This window comes from Ornithorhynchus anatinus, chromosome 2, assembly GCF_004115215.2.
Source record: "Ornithorhynchus anatinus isolate Pmale09 chromosome 2, mOrnAna1.pri.v4, whole genome shotgun sequence".
In the NCBI taxonomy this organism is placed as follows: domain Eukaryota; kingdom Metazoa; phylum Chordata; class Mammalia; order Monotremata; family Ornithorhynchidae; genus Ornithorhynchus; species Ornithorhynchus anatinus.
The window spans coordinates 12985466-13013090 of NC_041729.1; the positions used below are offsets into that span (position 1 = coordinate 12985466).

At 43.3% G+C, this 27625-nt stretch overlaps 1 protein-coding gene across 1 annotated transcript in view; it reads right to left on the reverse strand.

Moving 5' to 3' along the window:
• Nucleotides 1-27625, reverse strand: part of GLT1D1 (glycosyltransferase 1 domain containing 1) — an 87984-nt gene that overhangs the window by 14139 nt on the left and 46220 nt on the right. The window contains exons 7-11 of the mRNA XM_029058200.2: nucleotides 25956-26051; nucleotides 23270-23319; nucleotides 11930-11973; nucleotides 11020-11140; nucleotides 876-974 (exon numbers count right to left, since the gene is read on the reverse strand). Coding sequence (XP_028914033.1) covers nucleotides 876-974; nucleotides 11020-11140; nucleotides 11930-11973; nucleotides 23270-23319; nucleotides 25956-26051 — 410 coding nt within the window. The remainder of the gene's footprint in view (nucleotides 1-875; nucleotides 975-11019; nucleotides 11141-11929; nucleotides 11974-23269; nucleotides 23320-25955; nucleotides 26052-27625) is intronic.

Here is a 27625-nt window from a genome sequence, read left to right on the forward strand (position 1 = left end):
AGGCAAGACCTCAGACGCACACCTCAACACCATCCCAGAAACTTGCGAGCCTCAAACCTCTAACAATGACCACCGATTCTGATAAGGTCATTCCCAGAAAACTCCCAGCAAATCAGGGGAATTAATCTTAATTCCCGGGTCCCATACAACCTGCTTTATGGCTTCTCTTTGTGAGAGTGAAATGGGATGGGAACCTCAAATAAAATGGGGGAAATGAGGTGACAGCTTTGCCGGGATGGGTTCTGTTGGCTGGCTTAGAAAGATGATCGCCTGCATACAATTTACCATATTTGGTAAGATGCAGACATGCTAATTTTATGGGGTAAAAAATGACAATATTTCACTGAGAGCATCCGAACTAGCTAAGTGAAATGGCTATAACCCCTGATTGTTAAATATCAATTTTCATTCTGTATTTCTTGTATATGAGGGCCCTTGCAACAGGATTGAGTAAGCAAAAACTCTACTAAAGCTGATTAAAAAACAAACAGAAAACGAATCTGGAATACCAATTTAAGATCTGGGACACGAGAGATGTTTGAGGGAGAGAGGAAGAGAGAGTGGGAGGAGAGAGAAACAAAAACCGAAGAACAGGCATATTACTTCATTTAATGATTAATAGACTAGGTCCACTGACAGGAAAGAGAAAAATAATCAAATTAGGAATTTCCTTTCCTAACCTCATGGCTTTAATTAGATAAGGGGACTTATTGAGTACCTACTGGGTGCAGACTATTGCAGGAAGTGTTTGGAAGCATACAATAAAATAAGAAGAACCATTTAGGAAAAACCAAGTTGAGGGAATTTTTTTTCAGTCAAAGAGAAATATGATTTGTACATTTGAGGTGAATTTGGAGTAGGGATATACTTATTACCTGGGGATCTGAAAACAATAATCCTGTAACTTCGTGTTGGATGACAGCAGCATTTCCAGGAATATTCCTTGCTAACACAGGGACTTCCAAATCCATTGCCTACATTGGTGGAGAAGGAAAAAAAACAGGTAGCATTGCAGTAATTGAAATAGGATTGGCCTGAAGTGACCACATCATGCTCACCTGGCTTTAGAACCTCCCCCCAAATAGTCTGAGCAATGTGAATATGACATTTCCAAATATTTGAGCATTTACTACAGTTTTTGGATTTGGAAATGTGAAACCCATATACTATAATACCCCAAATGGTATAATTACTTTAGTCACTGTGAAAATCCCCCATTTGCAGGATTCACTTTATACTTACTGACAGTTTGGAGAGTACATTTCTGATCATTCTCATTATTTTCACAGAGCCATGATTCTCCTCTGGCATAAATGGTATGAATGCTATGAGAATAAAAAATTGGAGGGGCGGGGAGGGGAATTCAGACAAAACCTGATCATTCTGATCACCCAGTGAAGAAGCATTCCATTTCTGACCTTTAAGGATGTTCGTGTATATAAACTCCACTCTATTATGGGCAGGAGGGGCATGATGTGAAAGATGGGAGTTTTAATTTGAAAACCATCAAACTCAGAGGCCGGGACAGGCCCAGGAAGCCAGGAGGAATTTCCTCCATGAGTTATTTTGAGTGGGAGAGGAGGGGATGGGGGTACAGGGACGTCCCTCTGTACCTTGGGGGTCTCTGCTTGACGGGGATGCCTACATCTCACGGACAGACTTTCTCCAGGTCTCTCTCTTCACTCCCACCCCCAGCTCCTTTGTTTCAACACTAATCGCAGGGGACAGCCACTTGAATAATAATAATCGTAGCATTTGTTAATTGCTTCCTAGCATGTCAAGTGTTGGGGAAGATGCAAGATAAACAGGGCAGACACAGTCTCAGCACCACATGGAGCTCTAATGTCTATTTTTCGGTACGACCGGCCACCTTTCGGCAAATCTTTCCAGATGTGGTGAACACTTTTCCGATTCTTAAGTTTCCACTGGCGGATGATTGACATGACTAAAATTTGCCTTTCGAACCACTGAACAATAAGTGAATTCATGGTACTTTTGTGGGCTGAAATCATGACTACCATTTCTAGAGGGTCCAAGTGAAACACCGGGGGAGGGGGTCCGTACCCCCTGGAAGAATCCCGTTGATCGTTCCGTAAATTTACGTACAACAACAGTCTCCAAACTGGGAATGCTCTGTGGCTCTGAGATTCCCTCGCCTCTGTGAACAAATCTAGTTTACGGGATTGAAGATCAGGGACCATTCCTGCTCTTTGCCAGGTCGATATGGATCTATAACTATTTGAAAAGCTGAAACACTGACAAGACCGTTAATCGCGGTGGTCCAAAAATGAAACTAGCAATAATGGCAGAAAATGAGGAACAGAAAGCCAGGCTAATGATTAACAAAAGGTTCTTAATTATGAGGTCTATTGAGCTGCAGTATATTTTAGCAGTGAGAGTGGGAAAAACTGAATTACTTACTTTAAAGGAAGAATCAACCCGGTGTTGGAAAATCTCTCTTTAGGGGCTCTGCTCGCTCAGAAGGATACAGTGTCCCCTCCCTAGGGACAGGGACCGTGTCTAATTTCCACTCCAAGGGCTTAGTAGAGTTCTCGGCACACAGTGGCCAATTTATAAATACCACTTCTACTTTTCCGCATCTAACTGCTACAGTTTACGATGACTTCACGTTAATCAATCAGTGGTATTTATTGAGCGCTTACTAGGTGCACAGCACCGTACTACACACTTGGGAGAGTACAGTGCAAGTGAATTAGCAGGCGCGTTCCCTGTCCATAATGAACTTACGTTTGTCCCAATAACACTATGGGCGCCCAATATCCCAACAACTCAATATGAGGAACTTTGCAGAAGAGCAACCTGCTAAAGGTCGATTTACGGATTCTACATCGCAAATCGAGGCTTACTACTGAGATGAGGGGTGCCGATTTAGCATCCTCTTGCTCCTCCTCTCGGTTTCTTGTCTTTCTCTCTGCCTTTCCCTAAAAGTGATCTCTTCTAAATCCCTCTGTTGCCTACATGCTTCGTTTCAGACTCTTCTGCTGAAGCGGGAAGTGGGACCAGAAAGCTGCTCCCAAGAATCACGGTGGTTTCATTGGTTGGCCTCAGGATGGTTCTCTGGGGACGCAAAGGACAACTTAACGGAGAGGTTGACATCCAAGCGGTCCCCATACCCCTCTCAGAGCCCCAAGGCTCACCGCAGGAGCTGAATGTACTGCTGGATGCCGCAGCTCAGAGCCACGCGGCGGCCTCGGGCAGGAGCTGGCGGGTGCTTCCTTCCTGGTACAACTGCCAGGGAGGGGCAGTCCACGTCCCACAACGCAAACCCCGATCCAGGGTGTTTGGCTTGGCATCGAAAAAGTAAAATAAAAAGTATCTGCTTTGAAACAATTCCAAGAGGAACAGACATCTAGCACATAATCTTTTATCGGTGCTCTGTTCCGGATCACTCTGCCTTACTTCCACGCCGGCTATTAAACCTGCGCATGAGAAGCAGCGTGGCTCAGTGGAAAGAGCCTGGGCGTGGGAGTCAGAGGTCGTGGGTTCTAATCCTGGCTCCGCCGCTTGTCAGCTGTGTGACTTTGGGCAAGTCACTTAACTTCTCTGGGCCTCAGTTACCTCATCAGGAAAATGGGGATGAAGACTGTAAGCCCCACGTGGGACAACCTGATCACCTTGTATCCCCCCAGGATTTAGAACAGTGCTTTGCATATAGTAAGCGCTTAACAAATACCATCATTTTTATTATTATTAGAGAAGCAGAATGGCAGAACGATCGAGCACGGGCCTGAGAGTCAGAAGGTCATGGGTCCTAAGCCCGGCTCTGCCACAGCACAGGCCTGGGAGTCAGAAGGTCGTGGGTTCTAAGCCCAGCTCTGCCACTTGTCTGCCGTGGGGTGACCTTGGGCAAGTCACTTTACTTCTCTGTGCCTCTGTTACCTCATCTGTTAAATGGGAATCGAGACTGTGAGCCCCACATCGGACAGGGACTGTGTCCAACCCGATTTGCTTGTATCCACCCCAACACTTAGTATAGTGCCTAGCACATAGTAAGCACTTAACAAATAGCATTATTATTATTATTATTATTATTACTACGTCCTAGACTATTTCAGAAGGAACACTATTTTTTTTTTTTTTTTACAAGCTATGGTCAATGTCCTCGTCTCCAACTAGTGATCCATCTTGGAAATCCAGATAACATGGAGGAAGCGTACAAGTTTTAAGGCCAAACAGGTGGCCATTATTTCTTGATTAACCACTTTTGTTTTTTGAGCCTTGAATTTCAACAAAATATCCCCTAGAGTGTGTTCTAGAACCAATTTCATTTAAAGCTTTAGTCTGAAGCCATTTTTAAAGCTTTAAAAAATGTATAAGATTTTACAGCTTCAAGATTTTTAAGTCAGAATCGATAGTGTCCACCTCTCCCTTCAAATAAATGAGATTTGACAGTTAATGCTTCTCCACTAAAATGACAGAAACTAGATGGCCATGTGCTGATGAAATCTCTCAATGGATTCCTCCTTGCTTTGCTTAACACAGCTATTTTTTTTTAAAAAAGGAAACATGTTTACATATAAAAGATCCATCGACTAAAAGCCCAGCAAGAAACCAATTTTCAGTCTAGTGTGAGGATTAATAGGTTTTACTTAGTCATCTAGAGAAGGGAATTTCAAAACAAAGTGTGGACTAATAAATGGCAGAGTAGGGATTTTGAAATATTTGGATTCTTAACATCTGAATGCGCCTGAAAACAATAAAGGTCCTATTCTGAGCTTTGAAATTATCCCATCATCGCCGTGATGGAAGGGGGAGGACTGGTTCTACCACTTTCTGTTTTGTGAAATGGCATCGCAAACAAAGAAAGTATCCGGCAGACAATATAGGTCAATTCTTGCACTTAGGCAAGGAGAGCGGTGTTATTTCCGCTTCAACTAATTTACCGTTTTTCAGAACACTGCGCTACAACAAAATAAGAACAGGTCTTTTGGGTTACAACGGTAAATATCAAGGCTAGACAACAGAATAAATCAAGGGGTGTTACAACTACCTGTGAAAAAATGATAACCTATTAAGGTTAGATATAGGGGCAATGGGAAGATTTAAGAAAATTGGCGATTCAAGTCGAGGTAAATCTATCTGGTGAAACTAGAGTGAAAACCTAACATTTAAAATAGAGAGGGAAAGAGAGAGATGAGAGAGACATTTCACATCTCTGTTAAGTTGTTCTTTGTGTCCGCAGAGGGCCATCCTGAGGACATCCAGTGAAATCTGGATGAAACAATCCGAGTGGTCCACCAAAGAGCTGTCTCCCAACAGACACTCTAATATGAATCCATTTATTGCAAAACCTACAAATATATATATTTGTATATATATACATATACACAAGATGTAAGAGCAGTGAGTAGGTAATCTATTTTTGGAAGTCATCTGTTAGTGTGACCAAATAATTATGTAATTTTTTGTTTATCTATTTATTACTTTGTATATACTGATGTGGAACATTCTGAAGAATGAAATTGGTACTGAGAACTACATTTGATTGCTTTAGGAGGATGCTGAGATGATTCTAAGGTGGTTATTTAGCTAAGAACTAGAAGAAAGAGGTTGGTGATTTGGTAGAGTTGATTAAATGGGTTATCGCCTAAGGAGATTTCCCCTCCTGGAATTCCCAATTCTCTGTGTTAAGTAAAGGCTGTTATTCATGTCGGGCAATTGGGAGCAGAGTAACTGACTGGATTCTAGTTGAAAGTGCATGCCCGGGTGAATTCCCAATGAGAACAAGAAACTTTGACATTCTAAGATCCCAAGCTAGAAATGAAGCTGAATATCTTCTCCCAGATAAAGGACTATTTCACTGAAGTCACATCTGGAGAATGGTGCAATGCATGTGATCTTTTTTCAGAAATCCTGGTGGGTGAATTGTATACAACACAGTAATTCCAAACATCAATAATAGGAATCAATCAATCAATGATGTTTACTGAGCACTTACTATGTGCAGAGCACTGTACTAGGCACTTGGAAGAGTATAATACCACAGAGTGGGCAGACAAGTTCCCTGCCCACAATGAATTTACAGTTGAGAGGGGCAGAAGGTATTAAAATATAAATCTATATGAATATAGATATATAGACATTGTTTATATATGTTACATATATATGTACACACACAAAACTCCCTCTCCCTCCATGCTCGCATCTCCTCCTGCCTTCAGGACATCTTTACGTGGATGTCCTCTCACCACTTCAAGCTCAACATGTCCAAGACAGAGCTCCTTATCTTCCCTCCCATACCCTGTCCTCTCCCAGAGTTTCCCATCACTGTAGACAGCACTACCATCCTTCCCGTCTCATGAGCCCGTAACCTTGGTGACATCTTTGACCCTTTATCATTCAACCCACATAACCAATCCGTCACCGGAATCCGCCGCTCTCCCCTTCACAGAAGTTCAGCCCTTTCCTCTCCATCCAAACCTCGACCACGTTAGTACGACGACTCGTCCTATCCCGACTGGATGACTGCATCAGCCTCCTTTCTGAACTCCCAACCTCCTGCCTCTGCCCACTTCAGTCCATACTTCACTCCGCTGCCTGGATTATCGTTCTACGGAAACATTCGTGACATGTCACCACCTCCGTCAAAAAACTTTAGCGGTTGCCTATCCATCTCTGTATCGAACAAAAACTCTTAACTCTTGGCTTTAAAGCTCTCCATCACCTAGACCCCTCCCGCCTCACCTCCCTTCTCTCCTTCTGCAGCCCAGCCCACACACTCCACTCTTCTGGTGCTTTCTTACTGGGCCTCGATCTCGCCTCCAACCCCTGGTCTCCATCCTACCTCTGACCTGTGGAACGCCCTTCCTCCTCCAATCCCCCAGACACTCTTCCCCCTTCAAAGTCCTACTGAAGGCACACCTCCTCCAAGAGGCCCTCCCAGAATAAACTCCACTTTTCCTCAGCTCCCCCTCTCTTTCGTGTCACCACGACTCGCTCCCTTTGCACTCCCCCCCCCCCCCGCCCCACAGCACTTATGCATTCATTCATTCAATAGTATTTATTCAGCGCTTACTATGTGCAGAGCACTGTACTAAGCGCTTGGAATGAACAAGTCGGCAACAGACTGTGCATTCGTGTATAGATCTATAATTCTATTTATTTATATTGAAGCCTGTTTATCTGTATTGATGTCCTTCTCCCCCACTCTACACCGTGAGCCTGTTGTGGGCAGGGAGTATCTCTTTATTGCTGTATTGTACTTTCAAGCGCTTAGTACAGTGCTCTGCACACAGTAAGTGCTCAATAAATACGACTGAATGAATGAATGTGGGTGTATAAATAATTGATATGTAATTTAAGTACATAAGAGCTGCGGGGTTAAGAGTGGGATAAGTATCAAATACCGAAAGGTCCCAGATCCAACTGCCCTAGATGGTGCAAAGGGACTAGGAGCCAGGGGAAAGAGATTAATCACGGGAGGCCTCTTGGAAGAAAAGCAGTGTGGCTTACTGGAAAGACCAAGGGTCTGGGAGAATTTTAATCCCAGCTTGGCCACTTGTCAGCTGTGGGACCTTGGGCAAGTCACTTCACTTCTCTGCGTCTCAGTTACCTCATCTGTAATATGGAGATGAAGACTGTGAGCCCCATGTGGGTTACTTTGTCCAACCTGATTAGCTTGTATCTACCCCAGCACTTAGTACAGGGCCTGGCACATAGTAAGCACTTAAGTACCATAAAAATAGATGTGATCTTCATAATGCTTTGAAGGTGAGGAAAGTGGTGGGTGGGCACACCTGAAGAAAGAGGGGAAGATGTGGGAAAGGAATTGGAGATGAGATAAATGAGATTGGGGGACAGTGAGGAAACTGGCACTAGAGTAGAGGAGTGCGTGGGCTGGGCTGTAGTTGGAGAGTAGTAAGGTGGGGCGGGATGGGGTGAGCTCACTGACTGCTTTAAAGCTGATGGTAATGAGTTTCTCTTTGATGCGGAAATGGACGGGCAACCATTAGAGGTTCTTGAGGAGTGGGGAAACATGGACTGAACGTTTTTTTAGAAAGAATTATCCGTGCAGTAGAGTGAAGTATGGGCTGGAATGGGGAGAGACGGGAAGGCAGATGCAGTAGTCAGGACGGGATGGAACAAGTGCTTGGATCACGTGGTAGCCGTTTAGGTGGACAGAAATGGGCGGATTTTAGCAATGTTGTGAAGGTAGAACTGACGGGTTTTGGTGACAGATTGAATACGTCCGTGGAACGAGAGAGATGAGTCAAGGACAACATCAAGGATATGGGCTCGTCAGATAGAGGATATTGGTATCGTCTGCGGTAATTGGAAAGTCAGGGGGAGGACAAGGTTTGGGTGCGAATATAAATTCAGTTTTGGACATGTTTAGATGAGGTCTTGGTGGTGCATTTGACAATCTGGGGAAAGGTATGGCTAAAACAGATGCACCCTACGAATCAAACTATATTTGACACCTACTATTTACTCAAGAGGACTGTGTATGTCCTCTAAACTGTAAGCTCCATCTGGGCAAGGAATTTGCCTACCAACTCTGTAGTCATCCTAGCACCAGCCTCCTTGTTGACCTCCCTGCCTCCTGTCTCTCCCCATTCCAGTCCATACTTCATGCCTCTGACCAGATCATCCTTCTAAACAAATGTTCAGCACATGTCACCCCGCTCCTCAAAACACTCTAATGGTTGCCCATCCACCTCCGTATCAAAGAAAAGCTCCTCACCATTGGCTTCAGAGCTCTCCATCACCTTGCCCCTTCCTAGCTCACGTCGCTTCTCTCCTTGTACAACCCAGCGCACACACTTCACTCCTCTAGTGCTAACCTTCTCACTGGGCCTCGATCTCACCTGTCTCACCGCCGACCCCTAGCTCACGCCCTGCCTCTGGTCTCAACTGCAACAGACAATTCCTGTCCCCCCCCTCTTCAAAGGCTTACTGAAGGCACATCTCCTTCAAGAAGCCTTCCAGACTAAGCCCCTCTTTTCTTCATCTCCCACTCCCTTCCATGTCACCCAGACATGCTTCCTTTGCCCTCTCCCCCTCCCAGCCCCACAGCACTTACTTAACTTTATTTGTGTTGATGTCTGTCTCCCTGCATCTAGACGGTAAGCTTGTTGTGGGCAGGGTATGTCACAGTTTATTGTTGTATCATATTTTCCCAAGTGCATAGTACAGTGCTCTGCACACAGTAAGTGTTCAATAAATATCATTGAATAATAATAATGATGTATTTGTTAAGCGCTTACAATGTGCAGAGCACTGTTCTAAGCCCTGGGGTAGATACAGGGTGATCAGGTTGTCCCACGTGAGGCTCACAGTTAATCCCCATATTACAGATGAGGTAACTGAGGCACAGAGAAGTGAAGTGACTTGCCCACAGTCACACAGTTGACAAGTGGCAGAGCCAGGATTCAAACCCATGACCTCTGACTCCCAAGCCCAGGCTCTTTCCACTGAGCCACGCTCACTGAATGAATGAAAGAATGAATTGTACTGTATTCTTCCAAGCACTTGGTACAGTGCTCTGCACACAGTAAGAACTCGATAAATACGATTGATTAACACACCTTCCCAGGGTATATTTCTGAAAAACCTTCTCTTTCCAAAACACCAATCAGGTTCCAGAAAACTCCATAAGGTGTCATGAACCTTCAGTCTAACGCACAGGGGTTGAAGTAATAGTGACAATCTGCTGTGTTTGGAGTTAATGGGTATATAAAATCTTGTCATCTAAGGTATATTTTTATTTGTCTTTTTTTATTCATTTATCCATTTGTGATGTGTTTGTACTACTCCCTGATTGAAGCTTCTTCCTCCAGTTTTTACTACCTATAACCATTTTTGGTCTGTTTCCCTCCCTCATTAAATTATAAGATTCTCAGTGGCAAGGAACAGAGGTCTTACTACTGATTTTCTCTCCAAGGTATTTAGCACAGTGCTTAGCACTCAAGAGGCACCACTGATTGATTGCCTGATTGGTTGACTGACTGATTGGACATCAATGTGACTAGTGGTCAGGTCTCTCTAAGGGGCCTGCTAGTATTCATCCATACATTCAATTATTTATTAAGCGTTTACTGTGTGCAGAGCACTGTACTAAGCACTTGGGAGAGGACAATCCAACAATAAACAGTGACACACCCAGCCCATAACGAGCTACAGGCAGGGAGAGAGACATCAATATAAATTAAATTACAGATATATACATAAGTGCCGTGGGGCTGTGGAGACCGTGGGGGTGGGGGGAGAGCAAAGGGTGCAAGTCGGGGCGAAGAAGAGGCGAGTAGGAGGTGAGGAAAAATGGAGCTTAGTCAGATCTGATCAGTATTCACAGGAAACAAAAGCAGTTTGGTTTAAGAAGTGCTGCAGTCCTTGGTTGTCCCTTCCCGCTGTGCCCTCCCATAGATACAGAGCCAATTGGGCACTTCCTTCTAGAATGCAGAGCAGGGCAGAATAAAAATGCTGCTACCAAGCAATCCTCCTCGCACCTCCCCTCTGACCCAACATGATTTACTCCTCCAAAAGGGAGAGGCAGAAAGGACCGTAGATTTCTGGTTTTAGTTGATTTCTTTGCTGAAAAGGGAAGGAGCAACAAGTTACAGAATTCCTAAGGATAGCGAGTTCAGGAGGAAAACTTCTTTAACTCTTTCTAAAGTTTAAGATGTTCAGCTTTGAAAGCTGGGAAGAGGTGTGGCCTAGGGGAAAGAGCAAAGGTCTGGGAGTCAAGAGACCAGGTTTCTAATTCCGGCTCCACCATTTGCCTACCGTGTAAGGCTGGGAAAGTCACTTTAGTTCTCATTGCCTCAGTTACCTCATCTGTAAAATGGGGGTTAAGACTGTGAGCTCTATTTGAGACAGGGACTTTGTCCAACCTGATTAGTGCTTAGTACAGTGCCCGGCACAAAGTAAATGCTTAACGAGTACCATTTGAAAAAAGAAAAAAAAAAAATCAGATAACTGCTGAAAAAGATCTCGAAATAAACCAGGGTTGAAAAACTTGTTTCCCACTTTCAGAACCTAAGTTATATATAGTCTTACCTCTAGAATTGCAGCTGACATTCCTTCAGAAACAGAACTATTCACAACGGCAAAGCAATTTTTCACAACGGCATGGAGATCTTCTCGAGGTATCTCCCCCATCAGCTGCACCCCGGCTGACCTGGAAAGAAAGTGGGTCATTCAGAACACTTTGACTCTAAAGATTCACAGAGGTAGTAACCTGGGAGAAAGAAAGACATTGTGGATTTGTAACTCTGCATGAACTAAGCGGCGTGGCCAGGAGAAGCAGCGTGGCTCAGTGGAAAGAGCCCGGGCTTGGGAGTCCGAGATTTTGGGTTCAAATCCTGGCTCTGCCACTTGGCAGCTGTGTGACTGTGGGCAAGTCACTTCACTTCTCTGTGCCTCAGTTATCTCATCTGTAAAATGGGGATTAACTGTGAGCCTCACGTCGGACAACCTGATTACCCTGTATCTACCCCGGCGCTTAGAACAGTGCTCTGCACATAGTAAGTGCTTAACAAATACCAACATTATTATTATTATTATTATTAGCTTCGTTTCCCCAGGAAAGAGTTAAAATCAGGAGTGAGATTTATTGAGTTTTCAGAGCTCCTCAAGAAGACCCTTTTTTGTGTGCCTCCCCCTTTGAAGTGGATAGGATAACATGGATATCATGGGAGAAGAGAACAGAAAAACTATAAAATAGCCAAATTGTGTCAAAAATTCCATTTCTATAACTGTAGAAACTCTGTCATACTTTACTCTCCCAAGCACTTAGTACAGTGGTCCACACACCGCAAGTGCTCCATAAGTACGATTGATAATTAGTATTCAATGATAGTGATTTCCAGAAGGGTGGCTTTTTAAAAAATCATATCTGGTCTGAGTGCTTGGAATCTATAAGAGAGGAATTCCGATTTTGTTAGTTTTCTTCTCATAAATCACTTACCTGTTCACTTTACCTTTAACTTCACTTGTAAACACCGGATCAACCTAGGAAGAATGACAGACATACAACTGAATAAGCCTTAGAGAGTTCTGAAGACTATTTTATGGCAGTTGTGTAGCCACAATAAACCCAGCCATAATGACAGCAATCGGGGCGCAAGGATTTACCATACCAAACCAAAAGAAAAAAATACTCTCTTACAGTACTGCCAGTGGAAAGGGGAGGTGAACATGAAACTACTCTAATAAAATGGTTATTTGCCAACTAAGGAATCAGTGACAAAAGCCTTTTCACCTGGAAGAGGAATTCACCGGGAACCTCTTACAGATTAAAAGAAAACATAGCTTGGGACCAAATCTGCATAGACAAGTTGAGCATTAAGGGATAATCTGATGAGAGTGAGGAAGGCACCAGGAAGGCAACCCAGATATCTTCCAAGCTCCAGAGCACTAGCCTTGTTCTGAAGTCATCTCAAGGAATCTGGACCTCTACCCATAACAGCATATTCCCGACTTTCCCGTCCACCCAGTCCGTCCACTCCCAAGCTCTTATGGAATCTCAGATCAAATCCCAGGGCAAGAAGGCTGGGAGCGATGGGAAGGGAGTGCAGGGCTCTATACCTGCCTAGCAGCTGTCAATCAAGCCAACTCTCAGGACAATTAAGACGCCATATTTGTGAGCACAACCTGTTGTTTTTCAGTTCTAAGAAGCTCAATTTTTACTATTTTTACTGTATCATTTTAATTTATTAAAATATTTTTATTTTATTTTTTACTTTATTTTTATTTTTACTATTGGTACTTTTTGTTGCCATTCAGTTTTAAGAAGCTGAATGGCACCAAAAAGTACCAAGAGTAAAAATTTCCCTATCATCAGCAGGATGCTAGACAGATTTCATTCTGTTCGTTCCGCTGAGACCCAGGAAGATCTCACTCTGTAAAATTATGTTGGTCCTAATGCGGTTCTAGCTTAAATTACAACTCTCGGGAGTTCTACACTCAGAGATCGGACAGGACTAATGTTATTTTCTAATATGGCTCAATCTTTCCGTGACCCAAGTTTAAATACAAGTTTATACACATTTGATTAACCACTCTTTGATGGCTACCGCTCCAGGTTCGGGTTCCATTTCACAGCTGGAACTAAATGCTATTGATTTTCTTAATGTTTTCAAATGGATCTACAGGCATAATGACTTTTGCTTTTCACACCAGATTAGCCAGCCACCTGGAATGAAACCCGGGAGAAATCTGTGTGCAACACACCCAGTGGCTACACGTGCTGCAGCCCAAGTGGTGCTTCACTCCTGTTGGTGTCCTAGTTCACAGCAAGAGCACAGTAGTGCTAAACTGCAAATACTTTGCAAATCTAGGGCCATGTTGGAGCTGAGTGTCAAATAAATATATTGAGGAAAGGCAACGGGGGACAGTGGAAAGAACATGGGGCCGGCAGTCAGTAAACCACGGTTCTGGCACTGGCCTGCCGTGTGAACTTGGGGAAGTTACTCAATCGCTCTGGGCTTCAGTTTCCTCATCTGTAAAATACGGATTATACACCTGCTCTTTCTTCCACTTGAACTGCAAACTCCAAGTGGAATTGATTATTTTTGTAGCTACCCCAGTGCTTAGTACAGTATTTGTCTCGTAAACAGTGCTTAGCAGATACCATAATTATAATTTAACAAGGCTCAATAACTGCAATTCACCTTTGAGAATTCTCATAAAAATACTTAATATGAAGGACAACTTTTTTTAAGTAACCATGCCATCTTTTTCATTGCCACGTAATCATAAATGGAAATGATCAATTTGAACAATTACTTCTACTCACTTGTATTCATTACATCTAATTTGTTCGAGTACAACTGGATAATCCACAGAAATTCACTCCATAGAGGCAACAGATCAGCTGTAAACCCGTTTCACTTAACATTATCCTTGCAATCTCGACTTTTATTTTTACAAGCAATGAGGTGGTAACAAAATCAGACTGAAAGATTCTCATTTACACTTTAAAAAAAGTATGTGCAACTCCGACAGTACGTGTTTTTCAAAGGAAATCACAGCACCCCAATAATGAAAAAAAAAATGCCAGACAAAACGAATCTGAGCACCTCAAACACATTAATATACAGTTTATTCGTGCAAGGATGAACTTTTCCACAGTGCTGATGTGACTAAATAAATATAGGGTTCTTTAAGTGACTGCTGCTATAAATCTTTTGTATTTACAACAGCCCAACGTGTAAGAAAATATGGTAAAATTTGGATGTGTATCGTATAAGCATCCGCTTCTTCCATAAACTGTAATATGATTAAACTTTTTCAGTAGAATAAAATGGTTTTAGGGAATTAGGGATTATTCTTCCAACAATATGCACCCATCTGGATAAATCCAATATGTTGGGATGAAACAGTTTTACACCTATGCTACGCACAGACCAAGACACACATATAATACAAGTTGACCTTAATGCAGAGTCGATTGGGAAATTGACCTGAATGTTACAGGAGAACGAAGTGTGTAGGGATGTGTTTGTATATGTAGCTAAATTCAGTCAGTCGATGGTATGACTACTTATTGTGTGCAGAGCACTGTATTAAACACTCGGGAAAATACAATGCAACAGAGTTGGAGATACAAGCCATGTCCACAGTGAGTTAACAGTCGACAGGTGAATAAACATTCATCTTTAGAGACTGTTTATTCTGCTCTTCCTGCTTGAAGTTACCTTATTTGGGCTTTTATGTAAGTAAAGTGATTCATTGGTTCAATCGCATTTATTGAGCACTTACTATGTGCAGGTCACTGTACTAAGCGCTTGAAAAGTATAAATTAAGACTCCCACATCGGGTAAGCCTGGAATACAATTTGAACCCTCTCCTCTCCCCCACAAAGGACAGGTGGTAAGATCCCCAAAAGGAAAACAGTGAGACCTAGCGGAAAGAGCTCTGGGAGTCAGCGGACCCGGCTTCTAATCCCGGCTCCGCCACTTGCCAGCTGTGTGACTTTGGGCAACTCACTTAAGGTTCCTGGGCCTCTGTTTCCTCACCTGCGAAAACGGGGAATCAATACCTGTTCTCTCTCCGACTTAGCCTGTGAGCTCTCTGTGGGGACAGGGATTGGGTCTGATGTGATTTTCTAGACCGTGAGCCGGTCCTTGGGTAGGGATTGTCTCTATTTGTTGCCAAACTGTACTTTCCAAGCGCTCAGTACAGTGTTGTGCACACAGTAAGAAGCAGCATGGCTTAGTGGAAAGAGGACGGGCTTGGGAGTCAGAGGTTGTGGGTTCTAATCCCGGCTCCGCCACTTGTCAGCTGTGCGACTTTGGACAAGTCTCTTAACTTCTCTGTGCCTCAGGTAACTCGTCTGTCAAATGGGGATTAGGACTGTTAGCCTCATGTGGGACAACCTGATTACCCTGTATCTACCCCAGCGCTTAGAACAGGGCTTGGCACATAGTAAATGCTTAACAAAAACCACAAAAAACAAAACAAAAAATCCAGTAAGCGCTCAATGAATACGATTGAATCAATTTTCTTGTATCTACCCCAGTTCCTCGTACAGGGTGGGCATATTTGCAACTGATTGCCAAATACCACAGTAATTATTATTAGATATTATTATTAAGTCCCTCTTTTCACTCCAGTGGTAACCATGGTGAGGAAGAGCTCCGAGACTGGCAGGCAGAACTGGACATGACTAAGTGCAGAAAAACTGTGGCCAACAAAGCATTCTTTTTCTTTCTGTCCGTCTCTCTCCCCACCCCGTCCTCCATCTCGCCCTGCCATCGTGCTCCTTGCAGTTGCTGGTAGATGTCGCACCCCGGGATTCCCATGTCCTTCAGACCCTTCAGGCCACCAGCAGCAGCAACGGGAGAATGAGCTCTGCTGACTGCCATTTCTCTGCTGCTAAACACGTGAGCTAATGTGGGTGAAGGTTTACGTGAGTATTTTTGAATGTTCGTTTTATATTTTGATAATCTGTCAATGTTGGTCTACTGCCCCCAGTGTGTTTCTGGCGTCCCAGTATCCCGATATCTTGACAGAGAAGCAGCGTGGCTCAGTGGAAAGAGGGCGGGCTTTGGAGTCAGAGGTCATGGGTTCGAATCCCCGCTCTGCCACTTGTCAGCTGTGTGACTTTGGGCAAGTCACTTAGCTTCTCTGGACCTCGGCTACCTCATCTGTAAAATGGGGATTAAGACTGTGAGCCCCACGTGGGACAACCTGATTCCCCTGTGTCTACCCCAGCGCTTAGAACAGTGCTCGGCACATAGTAAGCGCTTAACAGATACCAACATTATTATTATCTTTGCTGGCCTTCTTAATTCGGCTTTCTACTTCTTTTACTATCGGCTCACCCGTAGTCAGTCCTGCCCAGAAGGAGAGCTCAGCCTTCATTCCGTGTCGCACGGGAAAATCTTTGGCTGGGTAGTTTCTCTGGTTCACTTCATAATCATTTGCGTAGCATTTTGAACGTGTGTCTCCACAGCACAGTAGCTCAGAGATTTTCGTTAGTGTTCATAAAACTTTGGGTCGGAATTAAAAGTGAATTCTGACACTAACTTCCCAGGTTCCTTTTCATATCCTCAATAGGTCTGGAGCTACAACACACTCTTGCTTTACTCCAAAAGTCAATGGGAAAGAAGCCTACAAGGGCCCCCTAGATCTAGCTGTCTGAATCAAACATTTTTGATGCTGCCTTAAGCCTCAAGTTGGAAGAATGTCCCAGAGGATCCAAAGTGTTTTATAACTCTAGCTTTCAGGACATACATTTTAGCAGCTAGAAAAACAAAACTAGAATAGCCTTTTTTTCCCCTTTTGATCTTCTTACACTCTCGCGACACCAACGTTTTAGCAATGTGAATCTTTCCTTCGCTTTTATAGGTATCTTAAATGTTCTCCGAGGTTATTACGCGAGAACAAGAAATGCTACAGAATTTATGGAATTTAAAGTCTGGGCAGGGAAGTTGAAAGGATGACTTGCCACTGTCATTCCAAAGCTAAAGCTTGCCTCGCAGTTAATTTTTTATAACTCTGAAAGGCAAGGCAATGTATTTTATTAGAAAATAAATACACAGAGAATGGGGAAATATGAATTTAGTTTATAGCGTATATGCTTAGCCCTTTAAAATTTCATAACATATGTTTTCATTACATAAAAACACCTACCCTTCTTTTATCTGTGATTTTTTTTCCACTCTACTTCACAAAAAAATTTGAAAATGTACTGGTGTGGAAGATAAATTTAGACCAAGTATAATGCAGTTTGCACTTTAGATGGGAAAGATGGCATTTCTCTAAGTTTAGATGTTAGGCATTTCAGTTGTCTTTTAAAACTTAAAAAAACAACAACTATTGAATGAATGGTGATTTAAATAAATGTTCGTGAGAGTCGAAGTCCATTATGGATATCTAAAAAGAAAGGGGAAATGGACATTTCCTGAAATTTCCATGGAGAAAATTTTCATGAATAGATCAGTGAGTATAGTTCTGTGTATGAATAAGTGAGCAGTCACGTATCCTTTAAATAGATATGTCATACTTGTTACTATAACTGTGCCCTTGCAAAACAGAGGAGTAGCAAATTACTCATAAATTATGTGTAAAAAGCATCACGATATGCTTTTCTTAAATAGAGCAAAAAAGGAATGAAATGAGTGAAGAGAACGCCATTCACTTCTTTGAAGATGCTGTATTAGTGGATAGGCCCAGTGGAGCAAGATTATAGGAGAGAAGAGATTAGGAAAGGATGAGGGAGGGGACAGTAGTAATATCAATGAATCAATCGTTCTCAATTATTGAGCACTTACTGTGTGCCAAGCCCTGTACTGAGCACTTAGGAGAGTACAATATAACAGAGTTGGTATACGTGTTCCCTGCCCACCAGGAACTTACCATCTAGAGGGGGAGGCAGATATTAATATAAATGAAAACATTACGGATACGTACATAAGTACCTTGGGGCTGAGGGAGGAGTGAATAAAGGTGGAAAATCTAAGTGCAAGGGCTAAGCAGACGGGAGTAGGAGGGAAAGAAATGAGGGCTTAATCCGGGAAGGCCTTTCAGAGGAGATGTGATTTTGATAAGGCTTTGAAGGCGGGGAGAGGGATCAGATACGTCGGATATGGAGGGGGGCAGGGGGATATTTCCAGGCCAGGGGCAGGATGTGGGTGAGGGGTCGGCAGCAAGGTAGACGAGATTGAAGTTCAGTGACTAGATCGGCATTAGAGTAGTGAAGTGTGTGGGCTGGGTTGTAGTAGAAAATCAGAGAGGAAAGTTGGAGGGGGCAAGGTGACTGAGTGTTTTAAAGCAACATAGTAAGAGTGCTTAATAAGCACTGCGTACAGAGCACTGTGCAGAGCACCGGGAAAGAGTATAGGAGGGAGGGACATAAGCCCGCCTTTCCACACTCATACATTCTCATTCAGATAATAGAGAGAAGGGAGAGAGAGCTTAGGTTCATTGAACTATACTTCTGCTGGAAGGAATATACGAGGAGAAGGGATGGTAGCTGGGTATCAAAGGAAGTACTGCATTTTGTGAACAAATTTTCTGGAATTCAAAGCAGCACAAAAAATGGGGCTTTTTGAGGTGAGGCTCCTAAGGGGTGCTGCCAGTCATTCAATTATAGGGCCAGAAAAAAGGAATCAAAAGAGGGAGAGAGAGACAGAAATTGTGTGTGCCTGTGTCAGTGTGTTTATGGAGAGACTGGGAAAAAAAAATACGTGTAAAAACAGGGAAAGATGGGGAAAGACAAAAATCTGGAGGCAGAGAGACTCGTTCTGATGACTCACTGACCACTACGGAGTAAAGGGGAGAAGCCGCGTAGCCTAGTGGATAGAGCACGGGCCCGGGAGTCAGAAGGACCTGGGTTCTAATCCTGACTCCGCCATTAGTCTGCTGTGTGATCTTAGGCAAGTCACTTAACTTCTCTATGCCTCAGTTAGCTCATCTGCAAAATGGGAATTAAGACTGTGAATCCCATTCGGGACATGGACTGTGTCCAACCTGATTAGCTCGACTCTAGCCCGGCGCTTAGTACGGTGCCTGCCACGGAGTACGTGCTTAGTAAGTACCATTAAAAAAAGCTGCCTTATTTACTCTCTGCAACAGTTTTCCCTCTCATACTTCACCTTCCTGTTTTACTTCCTCCAGTCATTGGCATATTTTAATACTTTTTGAAAGTTCTCTTTATCACCCTGAACTTTCTGGCAAAGATAGTGCTCTAAAGTTCAAAATATAAATCAAATGAAAAATATTGCCAGTTAAGGCATGTAAATTCCCATTTTTCCTATCGGTAAAGTATTAAAACTACTTTTATTCATATGATTTTTAACTTGAGTATGTCTCGGTAAATTTCAGAACACTCTTAGCTATTCAATCATCATCGCGGATTACAGCTGGCAAACAACAGAGCTGTGAGAGAATGAAGAAAAGGCTAGTCCGAAAAGGCAGCTTTGCATCATCAGTATGTGAATGTCATCTAAACTTAGGTTTATCTGTAAGACACCAATTCTGTGGAAGGATTTACAACAGAGAACCGAAACTCTGGGACACCAAAGTAAAGTGATTCAATAAAGCAGTTGAAGCTGCGTGCGATCAGATAGGGGTATATACGCAAAGAACTTATTTCGGTGACTAGCAATGTCATCCAGATTTTTTTTTAAGAAGGATAAAAATAAAGCATCTTCCACCAATGACAATATCTGCTGTGCTTCATTCTGCCACCTCCCCCCTAAAATATAATTAACATCTGAAGATCCTCGAGGCGCTGATTGTTTCAGAGCAGCTTTGGTTTCCAAAAGGGGTCTTATCATTAGTCTTTTGCAGAAGGCTGACAAAGAAAATCAATGTCAGTGAAAAACTGCCGAAGTGTTGAAGCAGGCAGTTAGCAGAGAGGAATATGGGAACTGTCTAGCACCCAGCTAGGCTGGAATCCTAGAAAAATGGGAAGTTGTGACTCTCATCATTGAGAGCTTCGCTTGGAGTGCTATCTTTGAAATTGTTGTGATTTAACCAATTCTGTCATTCTTCAGACCCTGGGAGAGTTTAAGGAAAAAGTTAGAAGTCCTGGTAGCGGTAGAACAGTGGTATTTACCGGGCATTTGTGCGCACTGTACTGGATTAAGTGATTTGGAAAGGACGATACAAAAGAGCTGTCGGACACGATCCCTGCCCCAAAGATGCTTACGGTCTAGAGGGGAATTTAAATCTCGCGGTCTTGGCTAGGTGGAAAGAGCATGGGCTTTGGAGTCAGAGATCATGGGTTCGATTCCCGGCTCTGCCACTTGTCAGTTGTGTGACTTTGGGCAAGTCACTTAACTTCTCTGTGCCTCAGTTACCTCATCTGTAAAATAGAGATTACGACTGTGAGCCCCACGTGGGACAACCTGATTCTCTTGTGTCTACCCCAGCGCTTAGAACAGTGCTCTGCACATAGTAAGCGCTTAACCGATACTAACATTATTATTATTACATAAGTGCTTTAGGGCTGAGGATGAATATCAAGCACTTAGGTGATGCAAAAGGGAATGGAGTAGGAGAAATGAAGCCTTAGCAGGGAGGGCCTCTTGGAGGAGATGAGATTTTAGGAGGGGTTTGAAGATAATAATAATAATAATAATATTGGTATTTGTTAAGCGCTTACTATGTGCAGAACACTGTTCTAAGCGCTGGGGTAGATACAGGGTCATCAGGTTGTCCCACGTGAGGCTCACAGTTAATCCTCATTTTACAGATGAGGTAACTGAGGCACAGAGAAGTGAAGTGACTTGCCCACAGTCACACAGCTGCCAAGTGGCGGGGCCGGGATTGGAACCCATGACCTGACTCCCAAGCTCAGGCTCTTTCAACTGAGACACGCTGCTTCTATGGAGATTGTGGTGGTCTATCGGAAAAGAAGCGGAAGGGAGATCCAAGCTGGAGGGTGGACGCGGACAAGGGGTTGACGGAGAGATACAAGAGAATGAGGAATCGTGGGTAGTTTGGCATTAGAGGAGTGAAGCGTGTGGGCTGGGTTGCGTAGAGGGAGATTAGTAAGGTAAGATATGAGGGGGAATAGTTGAGAGTGTGCCTTATAACCAGTGGTAAGGTGTTTCTGATGGACGCAGGTGGGCAACTCATGAAGGTTTTTGAGGAGTGGGGAGACCTGAACTGAACTGAAACAAACCAAAAAAAAGATCTAGCATCAGAGAGAAGTAAGGACTTGAGTTGGGAGAGACAGACAGCAGGGAGGTCACTGAGTGGCTGAAGCCTTGGTCAAAGCAGGATATAATAATGTTGGTATTTGTTAAGCGCTTACTATGTGCGGAGCACTGTTCTAAGCGCAGGGTCATCAGGTTGTCCCACACGAGGCTCACAGTCTTCATCCCCATTTTACAGATGAGGTAACTGAGGCACAGAGAAGTCAAGTGACTTGCCCACAGTCACACAGCTGACAAGCGGCGGAGCCAGGATTCGAACCCATGAGCGGTGACTCCCAAGCCCAGGCTCTTTCCACTGAGCCACGCTGCTTCTCTATGATATGACATGATCGGATACGATAAGTACTTAGCACTGGGGCAGAGCTGCAGTTTAGAAGGAGAGGACAAGGTAGATATTCGCAGCGTTTGAAGGTGGAACCAACAGGATTTGGTGACTGGTCTAATATTTGGATCGAGTGAGAGAGAAGAATCGAGGAAAATGCCAGGGTCATATGGACCTGCGAGATCGGGAGGATGGTGGTGTTTGCTTACTGTGATGGAAAAGTTAGTTGGACGAACAGGGTTTGACTGGGAAGATGAGGAATTCTGTTTTAGAGGAGTATGCCCGAGAGCCGCTCTCGGAAACCTGGGGCATTAAAGGGATGATTGATCAATGAAAACCAAGCAGCAAAAAGAGTTATCATGTCAATACCCGATTTATATACAGGGAGTTGATTCTCCCAGCAAGATCTGACCCTGTTGCTACAAAAAATGGACTAAAAAAAGACTTTGCTTTAATTTTTCATTTGCAGTGAAAACTAACTCAATACACGTGTCAGACATAATTTCAATCTTCAAGTTCTACACTCTGTTCTAAAAGATGCAGTTAGAAACATGAATTTTAATGCGATTAGAGGAATTGACCTCTTAACCACTTTTTAAGTCCAAAACAAACTTTATGCATATTAACCCAGGAATAGTCGTAAATTTTCAAACTCAAATGTAAAACTGTTTTACTTCTTTCCTGGTCCAATAGTCAGAAGGAGTACTAAATTGAATACCTATCTCCAGAAATTAAGACATTTGGGTTTTAAGACTGCATTTACTCAACGTAAATATTGAGATATTATTAATACTCCTGGATTTGGCCGTATTCAGCTATGAAAAAATCCAAATCTGTTGGATCAGAACTGCATAGGGAATCTAGATCGAAATTAATGTTTCCCCCCAGATCAATTAATCAAGCGATGACATTTATTGAGCGCCTTCTCTGGCAAGAGCACTATACTAAACACTTGGAAAAGTACATTACAGTTTGTAGACACGCTTCCTGCCCTCTTGGAATTTACAATCTAGTGGATATAGGCAATGTTTAAAGAGGTCAAATGTTGTTGAACTTCACGTGCACCTCTTAGGTGGACCAATATTTTGCCGCTTACCAACCTAGAAGTAGGTTTAGTTAGCAAACTTGGTGGAGGAAGAAACGCAAAGCCAAGGACCGTCTCCTGGTGAGAAATGATCTGGGGAATTAAGAGTTCAAAGGTTGATTTTGGATTTTACTGAGGAGGCTGGATGGAACAAAGGGCAAGACATCCAGCTCCCCGTTCTTCCATAAGGGAAATATCCATTAATATATCTCTGGGTTGATGGAGTGATGAACGCTTCCTTGTAGCTCATCTAGGGGTTTGAGAACCTGATGTTTTAGAAAGCCCACGGCAGCGGGCTTGCAAACTGAGAAACATGAACGTATTGAAGAAATTGCATTTTTCCATGCTTTGAAATGAAATTTCACTGATCGTCTCAAGTTAGATCAAGTGGATATGTTACAGTAAAGACCCAAATCCATTACCGCCAGTTGTTACTAGCTGTGACCAGTGCATATTATAGCCTGTCTGTGAGCTAGCGGAAATCCTCTATCGCATTCAAATGTTCTTTCTGAAGAACAGGAACTATTCTCATTTTCTTTTGGTATAGTTTTCAAAACTCTGGATTTGAATGAATGGCAATTAAGACCGCTTTGCTACAAACCACATACGATTCATTTTACGATTCTTTGTGGAAGGTCAACAGTAATAAAAAGCGGTTTTACTTTAATAAAACACATTTCATTTATCCAGGCAAGAGGATGGACTTTAGGAACAAAAATACCAACTTACTTCAGGCCCGACTATGACCATGTAAACATTGGGTTCTTCTCTGTGCCATTCTAAAAAAGAAAAGGAAAATCTTTAAGACTGGTCTTAAGTTTCACATCATTGTATGCACATGCATAATGTAAGTTAAAAGTTAATAGAAGAAATCTTTTTGCATAGCGCTGTTTAAAATTCCATTGATTTTAAATTTTTTGAATTAATGATTTTTTCATCTAATGTGATAGGAATGAGATGGCATTGCTAAGTGATTAAATTTTTATAAAGGCTTTAAATAATTAAGCAATGAAATGCATTACACCATCCTGGTAAACTCTGTCACGGTGCCAAAGTTTTGAATTTCTGATTTAATAGAGAAAGTTCATCTTAACCCTCTCCTCCAAAATCTGGCATATATTTCAAGTACAGAAAAGTATATAATTTAAAAAAAAAGACATCTAGAGCATCAGAAGAACCCGTTATTCATTTTCTCAAAAAAGACAAAAGGCTCATTCGCAAAGCAGTTAATGAAACAGTTTTACAGAAACATTCAAACTCCGATAATTAAACATTAATGAGTCTCCGAAAATGAGAGAACACAGGATGCATGAAAATAGATTTTTGTTGGATCAGTCCGTCAATGGTACTTTTTGAGGGCTGACTGTGTGCACAGCACTCTGTTAGGAGCTTGGGAGCGCACAATACAATAGACCTGTTCCCTGCCTACAAGAAACTACCAGACTAGAGGGGGAGATGGACTCGAAAATAAATTACAGGTATGTTCCCAAGTGCACTGGATTGAAGGTGCAGCGTGACTCGGTGGAAAGAGCCTGGGCTTCGGAGTCAGAGGTCATGGGTTCGACTCCCAGCTCTGCCACTTGTCAGCTGTGTGACTGTGGGCGAGTCACTTCACTTCTCTGTGCCTCATCTGTAAATTGGGGATTAACTGTGAGCATCACGAGGGACAACCTGATTACCCTGCATCTACCCTGGCACTTACAACAGTGCTCTGCACATAGTAAGTGCTTAACAAACGCCAACATTATTAAGGTGGAGTGAATACCAAGTGCATAGGCAACACAGAAGGGAGAGGGAGTAGGAGAAAGGAGGGCAGAGATGTGATTTTAATGAGATTTTGGAGGTGGGGAGAGTATGGTCTGTTGTATATGAAGCAGGGAGGAGTTCCAAGCCAGAGGAAGGATACGGGCAAGGGGTCAAGCGGCAAGATAGATGAGATCGAGGAAACGTGGGTAGTGAGACATTAGCAGTGAAGTTTGCGGGCTGGGTTGTAGTAGGATATCAGTGAGGTAAGGTAGGAGGGAGAGAGAGGAAAATGACTTGACTATATCTGCACTGACAGGGCACACCTCAAAGATTTTGACAAAAATGTTCCTATCAAATACCATCTGGGGCTTGAATTTGAACTGGGCAAATAATGCATCGTTAAGGGACCGCACACCCAGGCAGGACCCATTCTGGGGGGAGCCTCCCTCGGAGGCCACCTCGAGAATCATGCCGTAAAGCGTGTCCGACTGACGAGCTGATTTTTAGGCTTTTCCGTGACCTACGCCCTCCTCTCCCCCGACCCCGCTGCTAACGGGGCACAGGATAATCCCACAGTTAGGCAGGCTGCTACTAGCTGGAGGAATGGGGAGAGTAGAGCCAGTAATTCCCACAGTAGTAGCCTTACAATTCCCTTCCACACAGTAGGACGCGCTCTCGTGATAAAAATAGCCTATCAACACAGTTTCATTCTAATGCTTTTCACGTCTGCCTGTGCGCCATTCTGACACATCGTCTTAGTAGTAAATTCCCCTAACGCTGGACGGTAGGAAGTCAGCTATGGTTTCTCTCAGGGAAATTTCATAAATATTATTAACCTATTGAGAGGTTTGATTTATGCGGCCAAGTCTAATGGAAGTCGATGCTGGTGGTTGCCTCTACTTTATTTTTTTGTTGCGGTAGGAGTCACGGAAATATAAAGTCCTTATTTTTTATTATTTTATTGGACTCTTATGATACCTAATATTTCCTGGAGCTCACTGAGTCGGCCATTCTTTAGATAAGACGAAACAACTCTACCCCCAGATGAAATTATTTGGCCAATGGTATTTAAAGGAACAGTTCCACTTACATTAATGGGCCGAAAATTTCAACCAGTAAATGAGGAGAAAGTAGGGTTGTGAAATGCCCAGATGTTTATCATCCAAACGATAGTATTTACTGAGCTTCTACTGTGTGAAGAGCCATGTACTGAGCACTTAGGGGAATAGAATTAGTAGAGACAATCCCTGCCCTCAATCAGTTTACAATCTAGTGTGGGAAATAGACATTAAGTGAAATTACAAATTGAATAAAGCTATCGAGTCCATAAAATAATACGAGTACACAGGGGCACGGGTGGCACGGAAGTGCTGAAGTGGCGGTTGGAACGGGGAGAGGAGACATTAATCGTGGAAGACCTGAACTTTTGAAGCCATCGGTGTAAACTTGGGCAAGTCACTGTGCCTCGATTGCCTCATCTGCATAATGGAGATTAAATCCCCGTTCTCTTACCTACTTAGACTGTAAGCCCCATGTAGGACAGGGACATTGTCCAACCTGATTAGCTAGAACTTACCCCAGCACTTAAAACAGTGCTTGGCACATACTAAGCGCTTAACAAATATCACACTAGTCTTTCTGTACTGCAGTTTTGTCACCGAGAACCTACCTGAAATCGCATCCACGAGGTAAAGAGGATCTTTTACTTGTCTGAGTCCACATATCAGAAGAAATATGTGCAAATTATCTGCATTTTGGTGAATACCTGCAATAGAATATGATAGTTTAAAATTCGGCTCTATTGTATCCTGCAAAAAAGAAACATCAGCACTCTTCTAGTCACTTCCTCAATACCGATAAATACTTCTGTTCAGGAACAATTATATCACAGTGGTTTGACTGAATCCCTCCCCCACAGTTTCAATGACCCTGGCCTTCATGCCAGAGGGTCGCATGCCAAGGCATTCTGACTGGCACAGCCAGGAGCGCTAATGTCCTCTTCTGGATGGCTGCAGCACTTCCAGAAATAGGAAACCATTTGCAGTTTGGCACATTTGGCGGAGAATCCCGCACCTTTGCCCAGAGGCTCTCCAACGTGCTCTCCCATCTGCCCTTTGCCTTCATCATTCCAAATGTTGGGAGTCTATGAGAGTGATGCAAGTCTTCGAAGCGGCTGCTTCGGCCACGGTAGCCCCCGGTGCCAGTGTGTGCAGCTCCCCTGCAGAGTTAAGGACGTACCGTGCCGACTGCCCCGGACCCATTTCCATAGCAACCATTTTCCATTACCAATCTCGGAGATGAGGCGCTGAAGAAATGATATACGCAGCACACTATCCTGAATCTCGCGCAATAGACGAAGGGTTGACGTGACTTTAAACGGGGAAAAAAAAGCGCTACAGAGAAATCCCACTTTTCTCGATTCGCTCCAACCTTCAAGCTCCATTTAACATTCCTAGCTTACTGCCCTTATAGATGGCAGAAATCACTTATTCCTTATAGCCAAAGCAAACTACTTGAAGTGTTACTGAACAACCGTATCTGATGAGTCGCTAGAAGCATAGATCTGGCTATTTCGAAGCTTCAGAGATTTCTTCTTATCGGTTCTGAATACTGCCTGAGAGACCAGATAACTCTGGCCTCCCACGTATAAGCATCGCAAGACCAGTGATCTTATAGGAAACAACCCAACTTTCTAACCCAAGAGTAAATCACTCACCAAATGGAGATTATTTTCCCAATATGACCATCTGGCAAAATCTAATTCATTATTTAAAACTACATTAACATTCCCTTTTCGGGGTACTGAATGGCTGGTGCCAGGACACTGACTCATATTGAACTGACTCTCCTCAGTTGTCTACATTCAGAGTTATAACGGGAAGAATTTCACAGAATCTTGGGTGCTCAACCTATTTTTATAACGAAGGCCTTTTTCATGGGACATGGGAAATGTATTCTTAGTCTGAGGGGAGGGAAATCTGAAATTCTACTTATTTTTTGACCTTACGCTTCTATTTCCGTCATTTCGTTCATTCAAGCGATCGTATTTATTGAGCGCTTACTGTGCGCAGAGCACTGTACTAGGCGCTTGGAATGTACAATTCGGCAACAGATAGAGACAATCCCTGCCCAACAAAAGGGAGGGCTCAGTCCGGGAAGGGCTCCTGGAGGAGGTGAGCTCTCAGTAGGACTTTGAAGAGGGGAGGAGAGTTAGTTTGGCGGATGTGAGGAGGATGGGCGTTCCGGGTCAGCGGGAGGACGTGGGCCAGGGGTCGACGGCGGGACAGAGGAGAACGAGGAATCGTGAGGAGGTGAGCGGCAGAGGAGCGGAGTGTACAG